Here is an 18,820-nt window from a genome sequence, read left to right on the forward strand (position 1 = left end):
AGACGCGAGTATCCACTTAACAGCAATATTCTCTTTGTTGGAGCAAGGAGGAAGGCAGCAAAAGTAAGAAATTGTTGGGGATGGTTGGGAGAACAGTTATACATGGGTTCTGACACCTGACTGATGACATGGCAGTGCAGAGAGGATGCACAGTGGCTGTAGCAATGGAAGCATAGTGTCCAGATTGGGGGGGGGGAGTAATTTCTCTCCATCTCATGGCCATCATGCCATATTTGGAATTATTGCCTCTCATTCTGGATGCCACATTTAATCAATGTGCTAATATCTGATGTGTGCTCAGAGGATCGCCAGGGAAAGACAGTACTGATGGATGCTGATGTCATTTGCAGCTTACTACTGGAAGTGGCACCCTTGGCACTCCATAAAGGCTCCATGGAGGGCTCTGGAAACAATGGCTGTTCCTGAATCTTCTCTTAAACATACTCTCTACTTTCAGCCTTTCCTCCCAGGATGGTTGTGTTACTCTGGTCATATTCTGAACACACAGATGAAATGTGGTATCCAAAATGACAGGTAATATTTCAAATATGGCATGATGACCAAGGAATAGAGAGGAATGAACCTTCCCCACACTGCTCAATTTGGACACTATGCTTCTATTGCTGCAGTTTAATGAATAGATTTGTTTTTTTACGAACTGCATGACATTACTGACACGTATTCACATACTGTTTTTTTTTAAACAGTTATTTGCATGTGTATTACTGTGAAATCAAATCTCATAAATACTACATCTGTGTTATTCATATCAACACCTAACTTCGAGATTTTGCTGAAGTTCATCTTGGAAGTTTTGACCCAAATTTCCCATTTGTTCAGAACTTTGTCAAACGTGATTTTGTCCTCTCTGGTGCCAGTGAACCTTCATAACTTCATGTCAGCTGAAAATCTGATGGGCCCACTCTTTGCACCTTCATGTCCTTTAGCAAAATGCTTAACAGCAAAGCCCTAAGGAAGAGCCCAGGGGGACTCCACTTGAAACCGCCTAGATTCCTGCAGGAGCCATTAACAAGGTCTCATTGGAGGCAGTAATTATTACTTAACCAGCTATGGAGTCACCTAATATAGTAGCATCCAATCAATATTTCATCAACCTATATGCGAGGTTATTATGGAAAACCACATCAAATGCTTTGGGAACATTACAATATACAGGGTCCTTGGCATTCTTGTGATTTAGCAGACCACTGACCCAATTTCTGAATAGGAATGAAGTTAGTCTCTTGCAACTTACTTGTGATAAACCCCCAGGTCAAAACAATCAATACATTATTTTCTAGAAAGAAACTCTAGAGAAGGATGATATAGGAAAGAGTAGTGAGGATGTTGAGAAGCACAGCATAAAGAATTTGCAAATATCTAGAAAAATAAAAGGTAGGCAAGACAAATGGTTGAAGAAAGAAAGGCCAAAAAGAAAGGGGATGGGAAAATCCTTGCAATACTTAAGGCAGCGGAGCTGTTCTTTTTGTAGTATTTGTTGCAAAGGAGTAAAAACAAGATAAGGCTTAGAAGAGAATTAGAATATGCTACACTTATATCTCTATATCTTTAGTACTGATTTTGCTAATTTGTATTTTTTGTAAAACTTTTTTCCTTTTGTGTTACTGTTGATATTATTTCACATTCTTGTATTCCTTTGTTTTAATTGTAGTGATAATTAATGATAATAGGTTACTTGTAGAAAGAATGACGATTACACATAAGCAATAACATCTGTCTTTGGCTTTAAGAAATCTTAAATCTACTGTGTTTAACATGGGGCTAAATAACTAATCAGAATTTATAGTAGGTAAGGAATGAGTTGTTACAGAAGATGTACAACTTGGTATAAAGAAAGCTCTCTTGGAAGTGTTACAGTGAATGTGTGGGTGTCAATGCATGCTTTCATCTTACATATCATTCAGGAGATACTATGCTAAGAAATTAAATTTCTATTTGTCATGGTGGCCATTCATCAAATAAATTTGACTTCCTATAAGAATTAGTAACAAGGACCATAACACAACATAACATAACAAGGAACATAGTAACTAAAGAGCCTCTTGATGAGGGTGAAAGAGGAGAGTGCAAAAGCTGGCTTGAAACATTAAAAAAGCTGAGATCGTGACATCTTGGACCCATTAATTCCTGGCAAATAGAAGAGGTAGAAATGGAAGCAGTAACAGACATCATTTATTTGGGCTCCAAGATCACCGCAGATGGAGACTGCAGCTATGAAATTAAAAGACGCTTGCTCTTTGGGAGGAAAGCTATAGCAAACCTAGACAGCATATTAAAAAGCAGAGACGTCACTTTGCCGACAAATATCCGCATAATCAAAGCTATGGTTTTTCCAGTAGTAATGTATGGCTGTGAGAGCTAGACCATAAAGAAGGCTGAGAGCTAAAGAATTGATGCCTTTGAACTGTGGTGCTGGAGAAGACTCTTAAGAGTCCCTTGGACTGTTAGGAGGTCAAACTGTCAATCTTAAAGGAAGTCAACCTGACTGCTCATTGGAAGCATTGATAATGAAGCTCAAGCTCAGATACTTTGGTCACCTAATGCGAAGAGAGGACTCTTTGGAAACGACCCTGATGCTGGGAAAGATTGAAGGCAAAAGGAGAAGGGGACGATGGAGGATGAGATGGTTAGATAGCATCACTGAAGCAATGAGCATGAAATTGAGCAAACTCCGGGAGGCAGTGAAGGACAGGAAGGCCTGGCATAATATGGTTCATGGGGTCACGAAGAGTAGGACATGACTTAACGGCTGAACAACAACAAAAATAAGGACCATAACATACCCCTAAAACCATTCCATTAACTTTGACATTTTTAAACGTTACGAAGATTGGCTAAAGTTTATCTAATTTATGAAGTCAGTGCAACCATGCTACTAGCAGCCATTGCAGTCTCATAACACATGTCTAACCTCCTTGATTGTAATGCTTCAAAATTATACACATGGAACTAATGTTTGCTGCTATTGAAGTGATTCCATGGAGGAGAAGCTGTGGCAAGTTTGCACAGGCTGATTAAGGATATACACTTGGATGAATTCTAGAAGAACTGTATAAAACATACAGTCTTTGGAAGTGGGAGTGCTTTGGTTTGATCTAACTTCTCTGGGCACTTTTCTTTCTGATGACTATGTGAAGAAGTAGCTCTAAAACAGGACTACAGGAAATGACATCAAGATAGGGATACACAAGAACACTTTCCCTTCTTAAAAACACTTATGTCCCACATACTAATCCTGTCCAAAGTTACCACTTTACAGAGACATCCTCCATCTGAGGGAGAAGTCTGAACCAAATTTGAAGAAGTCTATTAGTTGACTTAAGTGTGGCAGGGTCATTGTGTGAACTCACTTGATTAAATTATATTGTGGGTGTTTATCATGCACCAGAGTTTATATTGTCCAGCACACTCTGGTGCTTTTGCCTCCAGAATGCTGATAAATGGAAAAGATTAACAGGCCTCTCTGGAGCCATATCAAGTCCCAATTAGTTATGTGTTTCATATGCAGCTGTTCACAAGACAGTGCATTGAAATGGGTAGGAAGACAGCCAGAATTCTGAAGCAAAAAATAAAAATAAAAATTGGAAGTTATTTAAAACTTCGACTTAGTGACAGAATTCATCATCTCCATAATTCATAGTGACTTCTACTCATACGAGGCAATACTTGAAAACTGAAATTGAGAAAAATAAAAATTGTTTATCTTGTATATCAAGCCAGGTCCTCTTTTCTATACCTTGCACTCTAGGCAGAATTTCATTATCCCTTTTTGTATGCAATAAAGTAGGTGGGATGTAATCTGTCATACGGAGGTACAGGAGCATTATCTCTTGCTCCTAGAATCAAAGCTCACAAGAGGATACAATTTTCATCTAGGCAATAAACCTTAGAGACCACTTGGCATGCTTTATAGCATGTAGGAGAATTACATAAAAAAGATAGAAAACATGTAGGCAAAACCAATTTCTGGTTTATAATTTGGACTATAGATATTTCTATGTACAAAGTTGCATTTGTGGTCCCACAGCAATCCCTGTCTCTTTCCCTGTTCCCACCTCCCAACAAGACCTCTGTCCATCATTAAACAATGGAAGGCCAAAAGAATACTGGTAACTAACAATGTGATCTTCTAATGAGTCCTCTGGGTTGCCAGTGTAATGCATCCTCCTGTTAGGGATACACACTACAGAAAGAGGGTACAAGTAGACCTCACTTAGTGACTGCCTCATTTAGCGACTGTTTGCTGTTACAACGGTGATGAAAAATTAACTTTATGACCAATCCTCTCATTTATGACCTTTGCAGGTCTGTAAAGCAAAGGCAAGCTGAAATAAGATTGTAACCACAGTTGCGGTTTCACTTAGTGACTGCTTTGCTTAACGGCCAAGTTGCCAATCCCAATTGTGGTCACTAAACAAGGGCTACCTGTAATTATATTTTCAATGAATCTCAATAGGAACTGAGCCCAGTCCTGTGTCATGGCAAAAGGGCAAATCCCTTAGGTCTGTTCTCTAGCTGATCATGACTTGGGAGATCTTTAATTTTTGACTTACAGGTAACCTGCATCTGCATAACCATCTATCTCCCCCTCCCTTTCCCCTCTTCCCTCTCCCATTTCCCCTCCTGCACCTCAATTTAAATCCTACATCAGTCTGGCCACTGTATGCATCTGATGTGTGAGTTGCAGCCCACGAAAGCTTATGCCTTTTAATTAAATGTATTTGCTGGAAAAGATACTACCAGTCTTCTGATTTTTTTGCCACTGTGGACTAGCATGACTCTCCTCCTACAATTTCCTCGTTACGCATGAGCTGGATATTTCCTGACTATGTTCCAGTTATTACTGCCCAACTTTTTTCTATTGATTGTCTCTCTCTTAAAACAAAAACAATAACTTCCGAACAAATTTGAAACAATTATATAAATGCCAAATAGATAAAAAATGGTGCCATACTGCTGGCAGCAAAGGAAAAATCGGGCCTGCTGAAATTCTCCCTTCTACCCAACTTCAAGGGCCCTTGCTTCACACTTAATGTGGTAACAAGAACTGATTCTGTTCCTGATTTAGATGAAAGTTTTATTGGACTCCAGATGAACAAACAGTGAAAGATTCCAAATGCCTTGGTGAAGGCTTTAAAACTCTTAAGAAATGGCGCTCATGCCGTGCAGCAATCTAGCAAATGGCACGAACATAATAACAGGATGGAAATAATATAACTGGGGAGAAAATCCCTCAAACTCAATAACTGATTGTAAATTCAATCTCAGTGGTTGGCTGCTGTCTTGAGCCTTCCAATAAAGCTGAATTATTGAATCAACGTGATTCTGTTTTACGGAGAATATTACTGTGTGTATTCTACAGCAAGCTATTACATAGTTATTAATATGTGATTTCAATAACTGACCATTGTCCCCCTGATACTCGGAATCCATCTACACCTTCCTTTACAGGAAGGGTTGGACAGATATTTTATCTTCAACAAAACACAAGGTCCCTATTTATTTCTTTGTTCAAAATGATCTCCACTCTGCTTTGGACATGCACATTCTCTAATGTAATCATTTTGTAAATGCTACAAATGGTTGAATTCTCCCTTCTGTCATCTCCTCCCCCCCTTTTCTGATATTATGTGTGAAAGTCAGGAGCCAACAATACCACTGTTCAAGAAGGTTTATGCACTCACTAGGGCAAAATATACTGAGTATCAGGATTCAGGTCTCACACTGGGTCTGTAATTCTTTCTCCAGCCACTCCGGCATCATATTTATGTTGGTTCTTAAGAAGTTGGATAGGAGTCTGTGATGAGTTGGCTAGGTGCCCATTGTGGTGATTAAAGAACCGCTGGCTTCTTTGCTTTGAACTAAGGCCTTCCTGAACACAGGATAATGGCCTGCATATACCATATTTTTGAACTTCTGCCTATATCAGTCTGTTACGGTTCACCTTGCTTTGCTTTGAGAAACAATGATTTCTTTATGTTTTAGATTTGTAGTCGAGTCATGTCTTACTTTCATTCACAGTTTTCCAAATATGTTGGAGGTTGGCAGGCACATTTGGATTTTGAGAGATGTGGATTCTCCCACAAAATGGTTTCCATTGTGGATGTAGACAGTCATACAATATTCATTTACTACATGGCATTTACTACATGGCAATCCCACTTAACTACTTTCTCCCCCCAGTGTGATGTCTACCAGTGCAGCCTCCATTATTTTTCTAGGCAGGTGGGGCAACTCCTCCAAAGTGAGATCTAGCTTATAGTCGTACATTTTTTGCCCCCGTCTCAATCTGTGTGGCCCATTTGTGGGCAAGGCACTATCTGTTAAACCTAACAAACCTCAAGGCTTTTGTTGGGAAATGACAGGAGGCCTCGTGTGCAAAACCTGAAGCTTCTACAGGAAAGGTATTATACGGATGTAATAATAAAACAAATAAACATTGCTCCCAATGAGAGGGATAGTTAACAAAAATATCTGGGTGACCCTGTTATAGTAGGACAGATTGGAGCAGTATTAACATACTTGTATTTGCAAAGGAAAAAAAGCAATGTAATGCAACTTTGAAAAGCAATGTAATGCAACTGCAGCAAGGCGTTCAGTGGATAGGGTGTACCCTGGGGATGGGAGGCCATCTCTAGAAGCCAAAGTGGGATCTTCTGCCTCTCTAGAAAGAGAGCTTGAGACTTGCAAGATTGATGTCAACCCTTCGAGGTAGTCCAGACCAGCAGGCCAAAATCATGAATACTAATACTACTTTTCTTGTAAGGTTACAGTAACAGAATCTTGCAAGTCTGAAAGCGCTTCCCCCGTTCTCTGCCTGTATGTTCCAGAGAACTAGGGAGGGTCAAATGTTTTCTCAAATTACATTTCTGTTTGGACTCAGATTTTGTTTACCAAACCATTGTCTAGGCTGCAATTCTTTCTCCTGTCTTTCAAAGGTATTCTCACAGCTCATTATAGCAATGTACAAAAGAATTATTTATCCTTTCCATGTTAGGTTTCAAGTTATCAGTATTCAGTTTCAGTTATTTTCTTGAGTAGCAAACGTATTGCTCTTGTTGAGCAACAAACTGCTTTCTGTTGAAAACTACCTTATCAACTCTTGACTTCCTGTCCTGCATCCTTAGACTCTGCTTTCTTATGTATGCCACCCCGAGTCTCTGATCTTGCAAGATTCCCATGATGTTTTTGAATCTGATTCTGTTCCTGATTTCCAACATGTATAGGTTTTCATGGTTCTGGGAATGAAATTTTGTGTACAGTCTTGTGTATCTACCATGTTTTCATCTATAACTTGCAGTAACAATTTGTTATATATATATTAAATCACACTTTCAGATTCAAATATTGCTGTCTGCTATAATGCTGGGGTTTTTTGTTTGTTTTGTTTTTCCTGAGGCTAGTCTGCTGTCACGTAGTCTTTTAGGAGGAAGAGAATGGGATACTATATCTGGGCAGAAATGATAGCCCACTTACGAGGAGCTCTCTCCTTTGACCTGATTTTGGAAAAGGTAACATGTTTCCATTTTGACTGTCATTGCACTATGAAATGTGATGTTTTAATACTGTGGAAAAACATCTTATGATAAGAACTGAGATATGTTAAGAAGTTGTTCCAGAAACAACCCATGGTGGAATTAAGAGTTAAATCAGAAATTTAAGGAAACTCAGTGGCAGTTTGTCATTAAAATAATGAGTACTTACCTCTGTGTTTGTGTAGTATAGCTGTTGTCATAGGCTTCATAACTTGGTTCATCATATTCACCCCCATATCCATCATTGTATCCCTATAGGGGGAAAAAAATCTAATTTAGAAGGTTGATCAAGTAATAGCTTGACGTCTGTAATGAAATCTTAATATTTAAGCAGTATATTCATGCAAATTAGCACATCTTCAAAAATACAGATTTGGTTGGATCCAGGTGTTGGTCCTTCCAGTGAAACTCTCCCTGAAGAGAGTTTTTCTCAGGGCTTCCAGTCAGAAAAGAGGCCATCTTCACTTCTGACTATGTTCTTGAGAATCGTCAGTGCTGTAGTGCAGAATTTTGGGAAGCGTCGAGGATATTGGAGAAATGTTGTAATGGATTATTAATTTTGTACTAGGAGAATTCAGAAGCCCATGATTTGGTTCAATGGCCTAATCCAAAGCATCACAAATGTCCCAATCAGGTAGAAATTGCTCCAGAGATAGTTCAGTGCCACTGTCTTGATAAAGCCTGATAAAAATGGAGTTCCATTTGCCCATAGTATGCCATGGAAAAAATGCAAATTGCTATAACTTTGTTTTTCAACCGCATAGGATGAAACTATCAAGCAAGCTACCTCTATAAGGAGACTAACCATGCCAAGCTGCTTGAAGTAGTGACTTTAGAAAGTGCCTGTAAGTTTGTTGTTTTGGAATTTAATATGATGACACATGACGTGATGAAGATAAATGTTTTAGCAACCTCTCCTATGAAGAATTCCCACACCAAATTTTAAACAGATAGTTTGTGGATTTTTATTGTGAGCTTGGCACTATATAACAGTATGAAATAGGTGAACTGGCAGATAAACTCTGGGCAAAGAAAGACAATCTGACTCTGGCAGAGAAAGGCAAATTGGTTCTGGGCAGAGAGATGTAGATTGACACTGGGCAAAATGAGGATAAATGGCTAAAAGTACACTCTAATGAAGGGCGCACAAAACCTTATACTGGCAAAGAACATCTTGGAATATTTAAGGCTCAAAGTTGTATAAATGAAACAAAGGTAGACTAGTTGCAGTTAGAGCTGACATAGTGCATGGGATCAACATGGAATGGAAAAAAAAAACTCGCAAAAATGACCACTAGTATACTCAGCCAGCTACAAAATACTCCTCTATTAATTTGTTCAGGTTATGTGCAATGGTGGTCTGAACAGAACCATAGTGGAAGGCTGGGGTACTGTTTTTCTGCCTTATTAATGATCTCAACTCCTTGGCAGACAGAGATCTGGCTAGCTTGATGGATCTGTTTTTCCAGTTCTTGGAAGGTGGGGAATCCCTTTTCTTCCGCTCATCTCCACCCTGTTTCTTGCTCTACCATCTGATGTTGTTGGTGGCCCTTCAAAGGCTGCGCTTGACCTAGCTGTGCAAATGATGGCCAACATATAGGGCTTTTCCTGGCACAGTGCTATGCTATCTCAGTCCTCAACTGCTAGGTATGCCCACTAAGCCTATATAGCCCATTTACTGTATAACATAGGAAAATATTAATGAAGGCTACTGTTTTGTTTTGTTTTTTTCCTGGAGTTCAGTATACAAATGCTTTTCTAAATAGTGGTGGGTGAAATGATAGCTAAAGAAATGAATAGATGATTGAAAGAATATATTGTCTCATTATATCATTAAGAAGCTTATTGCTGGCATATAAAACATACTTTTCTCTCTCTCTCTCTTTTCCTTTCTTCCTCATACAGTCTAACTTTGTGGAGAAAGCCACAAATAACTATAAATAACTGTTGTACCAAATGTATCTTTAACTTCTTTCATTCCAATTCCAATTTCTCCTGCCCAACTAACAATTGGAAGGATACACCGTAAGAACTTGGACAAAATCATAAAGCCTACCAATAGTCAGGTGAGATCAAGCAAATGAGCTGCTTTAGCTGCCAATTCTTCCAAATTTCCAGGATGACTCTCAACCTTGCTTTTTAGAAGATAAGGTTGCTTAAAAATCAGCTTTTCTCATATTAGCTCAAAAAGAGCTTTCCACTGAAAACTCTGGGGAGTCAGCCTGGTGCCTTGGAGAATTCTCTTCCAAACACTTCCCTTACTAGCACTAGGCAGAGTTTCAGCTCAGAAGTTCAATTTGAAGTTCATTCAACTGATTCTGAATCAAACTGATTTTCTGAATCAAATTGGATCAAACTGGATTATTTGGACGAATCCAGTTGAACAAACCTACAATCTGAATGAAACAATACAAATCAGATTAGCGTTGATTCACACTTTCCTATCCTCCCTCTCCAAATATTGTTTCCTTCCTTTCCTTAAAATCAGTAGTTGTGTTTACATATCAGCCAAGGTGAATAGCATGTCTGAATTGGGAGATTTTTCTTCTTTCCTACCTCTCTCTGTCAATCTCATGCTCATTAACAGTTACCAAAACTATGGATGAGTTCTCTTAACAATTCAGGAATTGCTGTTATCTATATATCTATATCGACATCTATATCTATATCTATATCTATATCTATATCTATATCTATATCTATATCATCTATATCTATTACAATGTTCCTGGAGACTGCATGTTCAGGAACAGTTAAGAAAGTTCACATGTCAAAGCAATGCAGGATTAAAAAAGAGAGATCTTTCAAATTAACTAGGATTAGGCAAGCACATTTCAAAACACACACAAGATTTAAATGCTTAACCTCTGTGTGGGTTTTTTTTTTTTTTTGGGGAGTATCTACTTTACAAAGAAGCATTGTGTGACATTTGAGCAGACAAGAACATTCCATGATATTTTGCAAAAAGGGCTGGAAGAGAAGCACGATCAAAAGGTCAGAAAATTTAAACTCTTATTGAGAACACCTTTGGCCTAGAAAGAGAATCTCCTGTTACTGTTACATTTTTAGTTTTGAGTACCTACTTCTGCAAGCTGCTATGATTACAAATAAGATTCATGGCTGGAGTCCAACAGCCGTGAGATTGCAGTGAGTATTCATGGCTTGAGTACAACTGTGAGAATGCACTTCTGTGAACAACTCCAAGGAATCATATCAGCCTAACATTGGATTTTTCCTGCCATGTTAATCGCAGCCAGCATCATTCCCAGATTTGGCAAGTGTCAAAGCAGCAACATATAAAATGATACTCCTCAGCCACATTCCACTTTACCTAGCTTATTTTAAAATAGATAATTTACTAATGCAAATATCAAAAGCAATTGGTATGCACGCACTGCATCCGAGCACATTCTGGCAAAGGGACTGATCACTAAATGCCTCCACCGAAACATACTGGTAATGCAGAGCAAGACATGGTGAACATGCAGGAAGAACAGAAAGCTGCAGAGTAAATAAAATTTAGAAATCAAAGCCAGAAGAACATGGACCAATAACACTATGGTACTGCTCTGCAAAGAAGACCGGTAATTTAAAACTGCAAAGATAGGGAGAAATTCAGATGGGAGAATTTGGAATATTAAGGTTATCATTAGAAACCTTTCTGGTCTGTTCTGTTTGCAGAAATCAAAATTATTATTATTTTTTTAATAGTGGTTCCATAGTTTTGGAATTTCCTCTTCAGGGCTATATTAGTTGTCTCATTTATATTTGTTAGAAAATTCTGAAGACAGGCAAATATGAAACCAAAAACGTAAACCCACATTTGGTAAATGCGCTTCTACCTGTTGCTGCTTTTTAATGATTGTAACTTCCTAATTAGGGCAGATGGTTTTTAGCATGGAAGGCAAAAGCAGTTTATTCATTTCACAGATGTTCTTTCATTAAGTGCAATCTGTCTGCTTTCTCTTTTAATCTGCAATTTTTAAAAAAATAATATGAAATATCTTTAAATGCATGCTTATTTATTTTTACATATTTTCTTAGACATCTATTTTTAAACTATTTTATCCTAATATGTTTTTATCATAAACGGTGCATTTTTATGTATGTGTTTTGAGATGAGAATGACTGTGGAGATATTAGGGAACGTTAGAAAAAAAAAAATCACTGCATTTCAGTCCGTACTGGATCCATTAATCTGGATCAGGTTGGTTTACTCTGAAATGAGGTCCAAATGAAATAGTTTAGCATCCCTAGGTTTTAGTAAAACAGTTTCTGCCTGACTTGAAAGGACTATGTTCTGTACTAAACAGCCTCTAAAATAATTAGATACACTGCATAGAATTTTGAAGTTCTGGTTCTGATGTTATCTCCATAGAAATAAATCAGTCTTCACATCATCCAAAAGACATTTCATCTTCTATTCAGTCAGCTTCATTTAACAGCAGCTCATTAGAATGGGACTGCAACTGACAGTAAATAATTTCATGGGGCCCTCCCCTTGTGAGAAATGCAAACTATACAGATGTATAGTTACATCAGCGCAATCTATTCCTTTCCATCTGCACAGCATCTACAGAAGGCTATGTAGAGATTTTCAAAGGGGCTCTTCACTTTGATGGAGAATTGAGCCAAGTGTCTCTTCAGAATGCTTCTATGAATTGAAGTGATGCTCGGCTCCTATATGGTGGGGCAGCTGTGCTACTTTGCTTCCCTTGGCAACAGTGGCTTGGTGCTTGCTTAAAAGCCCTTCTTAATGCAGTGAAATGATTTATCAAGGCAGATTGCATGCAATCTGGACACCCCTTTTCTATACGATAAGGATTCTGGACACTTTTTATGCTTTATTGACTTTTATGGCCCAGCTTTTCCTACAATGTGCAATCTTTGTGTGCTCTAATAAGGCAATTAAATATTTGCAATAGATGTGATGCAGAAGTATGTTTTCTATCCATCTCTATTTAAATGAAAGGGGTTGTAGGAGAATACTATTATGCCTAGGAATTTTTATTGTTGCTTTTCTAAATGATGGTAACAAAATTACACACATTTCAAAGGGAAGTTCTATTGGTCTGGTGCATCATTTATAAGACAGTATCAGGGCTGCACGAGCTACAATAATGAGCTACAAGAGATGTTTGGAATGTACCAGCGTGTGTATGCTGCACCTCTTTAAACAACTGCATTGGAAACCTGAAAAAATATGTGTCTGTTTTAAAGAGATGTTGCATTCATACTCCCAGGCTTTCTGAAGACCTCTTCTGAATAGTCTTTGATGCACATAAAAGCCCTGGAAAATATCCCTAAATTATATTCAGTTGGTAATCTCTTTAGACAAAGTTTTAAATTTTGAATGGTGGCAGAAACTGTCCATGTTATTTTATTTTTTTGGAAATTCTGCATAAATTCCAATGAATAAGTCAAGCATACTTTTGGCTAAACTCTGCCCTGCGATTTATCAACAACAACATCTGGAATGAGGAAAAATATTATTCTTTATGGTGGTGATTTTAATACATTATTGCTTCAGAATCTTAAAATGGGAGATTGTGGCTATCAACTATGGTCCAGATAAGAGCAAGGCACTCTTGCACATCTTTTACCTACTTTTTTTATGTTCCAAAAATGTGTGTGAGGCTGAAGAAGAATCTAATCTGGAAACTGTTGTAATTTTATTTGCTTCTACATTTTACTAAGAACTTAACTGAATCAATATTCAGACCCAAAAAAAGTTATACTTCATATACATATGTCTGAACATTTTGCGATACAAGCTTTCGATGTAAAGTAAAATATAAACAAAAATGTTTATGAACAAATGAAACAAAGAATGAACGAAGCATTATATCACAGAAACCTGTTTGAAAAAAATGCATGTGAGAGATGGAAAGCAGAGTGACTTCACCAGGAAACACATAAAAATTATACAGTAGAGAAATGTGCATAAGACTGCATTACACATACTTAAAAAAAAACACCAAAATTAATGCAGACATAGGGAAGAACAGTCTGAAGTTTTGAAAAATGAGAAACTGAGAATATTGAAATTGTTTAATTGTTAGATTGAGTTATTTTTACAGCCAGGTAGGCTGCATTCGATTACAGCCTGAATCTACTTAATTCCATTATAGGAAATCATACCAACAAAATGAAATATCTATATTGTGTTAGACTGATGATAAAACTATCAGATTCTTGTATAGCCTTCTCTTATCTGCTATCACTGGAGGGTCAAGCATCTTGCTGCTCATCTATAAACACTTTCATTGTCCAGTAAGGGAGAGGGAATTGCAGGGCTCCTATATGAAGTCTTCGAAGAGACTGGCCCCACTTACTAGTAAACACTCCCTCATCCTACAGCTGAAGGAGAGCTGGAAAGCTGGGGCACTTTATTTGCAGTGCTAAACAACAAGCCCTCTAAGGTCTTGTGATTCCAGCTAGCCTTGGAAGGAACAATAGATGTTGACCATGACATAACATAAAAGAGATCAGGGGGAAAAAAAACAAAACAAATCCAGTCATTTCTCAAAGTCAGAAGGATCCTATGTAGTTCTTTAGCTTGAATATGTGATGGCTAATGGGTAAGACCAGGCAGGCGAGCCTTGTTCCCAACACTCAACGTGCTGAGTGAAAGCCAAACTGCTAAAATGTCTTGCAGCTGTTTCCAAAACAATCAGCTGGTACATTTTGCTCTTCCACAAAAGAAAAAAGTCTTCTCCCCATTATATAGAAAGTGGACAAGGAACAAAGTCAGGGCCTTCCCTTCCGATTTCCATATATGTAGGTTTCTCAGTGGAAAACATAATGCTTGCTGGAATTCATGGGTTGCTCCTTAATAAATCTTATCCGTGAGTTCAGTAAGTTGCTCTAGGGACTGACTCCTTCCAGTTCAAGAGGAGCCTGACAGCTGATGTTTCTAATGCTCTTCACATAGTTACCACTGAGGTCAGAATGGGAGTTGGAAGCACTTTTGGTTGCTTGCATTTAGAAGATTTGCAGCAAAGAGGAATCTTTCCATCAGGGTAAATTGTGGAGAAGTTTGTAATGCACTCCTCCAAACATAATAACCCTTGCAGATGTTCATGTTCAATGGGTAAAGATCTAGAGTGAAAGTGCAACTGGATGTGCATCAGGAAGGCTCCCATTCAGGCTTACTCACTGTATTTGTAACTCCTTGCATAGGATTCTTGTAACTTTAAGAGCCATATCCAAGCTGGCTTATTTTCCTTCCTTGTCCCATCTTTCTATCATGTTATGTCTCTTGGTTAGTAAGTCTGCAGGGTAGGTATTGTCTTGCTTGTTATCAATTTTATATAAACTGCTTTGGGGAGCTTTTTTAGCTGAACAGCAGGAAAAGAAGGGTTTATATAAATGCATATAAAATGCTGACACTTATGCTTTCTGACTCCTGGAAAGCAAAGGCAGGAGATGGAGAAAATGAGGAAGAAGTACACAATGCTAACGCAGAAGCTTTGGTAACAGAAGCATCACAAAGCCATTAAGGATGAAATCTTGTTACTTATTCACCCCTTTATACAACTAACACATGGATGGGTATCGACTCCTGAATTTTAAAAGGAGAATTTTAATTTCCTTCCCATTTTCTGTAGGACTGTGAGACGATGCACATGACTCATCCATTACATGAAGCCTGCTTTGCATTAATGTTAACACTGATTGCTTCACACAATAAAACATTTATGGCAAAGTAGCAGCTCCCTGCAAAGTAAGATGTCAACCTCACTCCAATTATTTGTTGTGCAGCTTCAGCACTATGTGATGGTCAATTCAGAAGTAAACATTTTTGCATTCATAGATTTGTTTAAAATTACCAAATGGCAGCATAACATTCCTCTGGAGGGATCCTTAGCAAAAATGGTAATGAAATTTATCTGTTCCTGATGGCAGATTATACTGCAGAAAACTCAGAATGTCTAGATACTAGGATTATGGACACAAAAGTCAGAGCCTTCTCAGCAGTAGCCCCATATTTATAGACTATGCTGATTTTAGCCAAAGGTTATCTTTCCTATAAATCATGCCAGCTATATAGATTTCCCTCTCTGCAAAGATATTAACTTTATCCTTCCTTTTTTACACTCACCCTTAGAATATTTTTATTTTAGCTTATTTTAATTTTAAAAAGTTAGTGTTTGTGCCTTATCAGCGATTTGGGATTTTAGATTTTATGATAGAACGGCTGGCTTGAAATGAAATAGAAATACTGTTTTTTCTGTTTGTGAATGCTGATGATTGTTTTAATGTTTGTGTACTGCTTTGAAAAGATGCCTTAGAAGCCATTTCAATGATACATAAAATAAATTTAAAATATGGTAATACTTTCCTGTGTTAACATTAGTGGAATCCTTTAAAAGGTGACTTCATTAATGCAAACTATCTCTAGGATTTCAGGCTTGAGCATTAGCTTATTTCAATAATTTTCTATCTAGTACCTGGGTGAGAATAATCTGTTGTTTTTGTTATTGCTGCAGAGTGTAGCAAATTGATTTAAAACTCATTCTGTTTTGTAATACTTCTTCAGAAATATTATTTGCAGTGAATATTCAAGGGAGTGCACTTCCATAATGCAATTTTTTGCGAAGCATTAATTTTGTTTTTCAATACAGCTTCTGTAAATGGAGTGCTTTATTAGTAATATTATTTTATATCTTGGAGAGTGGAAGTTATTTTGCATATCCAAAAGATTTCCATGATTTTTACCATTGCATTGAATCCAGTCCCAGCTCAACACTTCTTAATACAACTGCAGTGATTATTTCATTGACACTGAAAGGTATTTTGCTGGAGCTTACATTGATTTCATTGCTCTTTGGCCCCCGTTTCTCTTGATTTTTGTCTTCATGTGTCCCCATAGCTAAATGCCTGATTGGTTATGAGAATGCATGTGATTTTTTTTTTATTGGCATTTATCATTGCATCATACCAGTCAGCAGTGTAAGAAGGTCCACAAAACCCAGTCCCACAGCTAATCAGTAAACAATAGATAAAATTAATGGCAGGATTATGTTCACACTAATGTCAAATATTTTTGAAACTGGAAGAGCTAATATGACATCCATGAACATTAACCTCAAATGACCCATGCCTAAGTATTTGATACCAGAACCATCATTTAAGATATTTATTATTTTTGGTGCCTTAAAGTCAGTCTTGACTTCTGGTGACTGCCTGGACAAGTCCCTGCAGTTTTCTTGGCAAGATTTCAGAAGTGGTTTGCCATTGCCTGCATCCTCTGGTAAGAGAGAGTGACTGGTCCAAAGTCACCCAGCTGGCTTTGTGCCTAAGATGGGACTAGAACTCATGGTCTCCCAGTTTTTAGCTTGGTGCCTTAACCACCACACCAAACTGACTCATATTTAAGATACACAACAGATATCTATATATTTATAGCTATAGTGTATACACACATACATATACATGCTTATACTGAATACCCTGCCCTTAAAACCATTGTGTCTGATTATGCGCAATGTTTTCCTATGTTAGGTAACTCTTTTCCAGAATGCTCCTTCATTGCTACCATTCATTGTACATTCAACAAATCATGCTCTTGAATTATAATTTTCACTTTTGACAAAGGAACCTCAACATTGAATCTCTTTAATAATACTATTAAGTGTTACTGACACTAAATGTCTTTTTTTAAAAAAGTTTATGATAGGGTGTTTATTCACAGGTAATCATATTGTTGAGATTTTAAAGCTTTTTAGCAACCTCTTCCATCCCTCTCCCTCCTTTCAAATTAGCTTTTTAATGTGGTTGCCCTTTTAAAGTTTTCAAGGCATTCTGTTTTCCTGGCATATTCTGCTGCTGCTAAGACTTAAAGATCCAAGAGTGTTATGATCGCCATTTCTCTGTATTTCAGCATGTTTTCTTAAATTAATTTCACCAAAATTAAGGATAATCTCCCATTTTATGGGTTCCAGAATTAAGTATTCCAACAAATGATCATGATGTCTATACTTTCCATTTCTATTCCATAATATGCAAAGAACTTTAAATTTTGTCCAGTTACATAGATAATTGCCATCAGATGGACACCTAGGAAAGAATGCTACCAAGATCAAATCTGGCCATTTTGATATTTGGGTTTTATGTCTATATGGCAAATACTGGCTTATGTGATATTTATCCTGGCTCTATTTTAAATCTTGTTATCAGAATGGGTACTATAGAAATAGGAGAAATCCTTAGGCAAAAAATGGCTGCTTCACAATATGCCTGCTTTTGTACATATTTCCCCATTCTACATGCACCCACACATCTCCACTTCCCCAAACAACCAACAGAAGGAAACTGTGGCAAACATGACTATTCTTGCTGGGCATGAAGGGAAGACCCCCAATCTTTATTTTTCCATCCAACAAAGGGTAAACAGATTGCTGCATTTCCATTGCCATTGATGGAATAAATACATTTGACTACAGGACTGACAAATTTCAGCGATAGAAGGCAGGGTTTGGGGGAGTCATACCAAGATCTTTTGGAGGCCACATAAGCATAAAAGGTATTTATCCCCTGATACAGAATTTTCTCCATTGGAGCTGCCATTTTTGAATACAAGTGTTTGTATTATTGGTTACCCAAATAAACTACAGATAGTCCCCAGTTTAAGAATGAGTTCTGTTCCCAAGGTCTATGTAAATTCTTACATAGAATTTGTATGTAAGCCGGAACAGTATTATTGTGTAATACTGTATAAGTAGTATTGTGTAATGAACTCGAACCATTGTGTATTTAACTTGAACCATTGTGTATCTAACTCAAATTTTGCTAAAATAGGTTCTGTTCTTAAGTATGAGTCATCTGTAACCCAGCTGTTCTTAACCTGGGGACTACCTGTATAGGCCATAGGCCATGTCAAGCAGGACCCCCCCATAAAATGCTAAAAAGTCTGACCATGCTTACAGCTGTAACTATTTGGGGGGTGGCTATACATAAAATAGAAAAGGGGGCAGTGGAAATAGAAAATTATGTAACAGAGCATGGCAGAAAGACTAAATTCCAAATTCCATTTTGCTGCTACCATACTTTAGTTGGTTCTTCCTCCACAGAGCTCAAGGTGGCCCTTTTCCACTTACTATTTTATCTCAAAATAATGTTATGAAGCACATTGAGCTGAGAGGTTGGCCAAGGTCACCCATAAGCCATGTGGTTGAATGGGATAATATAACCATAACAGTTTACAATCTATTTCCAGAAGGAAAGGAAAGGAAAGGAAAGGAAAGGAAAGGAAAGGAAAG

At 37.6% G+C, this 18,820-nt stretch overlaps 1 protein-coding gene across 3 annotated transcripts in view; it reads right to left on the reverse strand.

Annotated features, from left to right (window-relative positions):
* Positions 1–18,820, reverse strand: part of KHDRBS2 (KH RNA binding domain containing, signal transduction associated 2) — a 288,252-nt gene that overhangs the window by 51,636 nt on the left and 217,796 nt on the right. For all 3 annotated transcript variants that reach the window (XM_088137381.1, XM_088137389.1, XM_088137396.1), the window contains exon 6: positions 7,726–7,808. In XM_088137381.1, the coding sequence (XP_087993507.1) occupies positions 7,726–7,808 (83 nt within the window). The remainder of the gene's footprint in view (positions 1–7,725; positions 7,809–18,820) is intronic.

This window comes from Python bivittatus, unplaced genomic scaffold (assembly GCF_059951505.1).
Source record: "Python bivittatus isolate LINGU-HERP-01145 unplaced genomic scaffold, Pbiv_v1 ctg000020_np1212, whole genome shotgun sequence".
Classification (NCBI taxonomy): Eukaryota; Metazoa; Chordata; class Lepidosauria; order Squamata; family Pythonidae; genus Python; species Python bivittatus.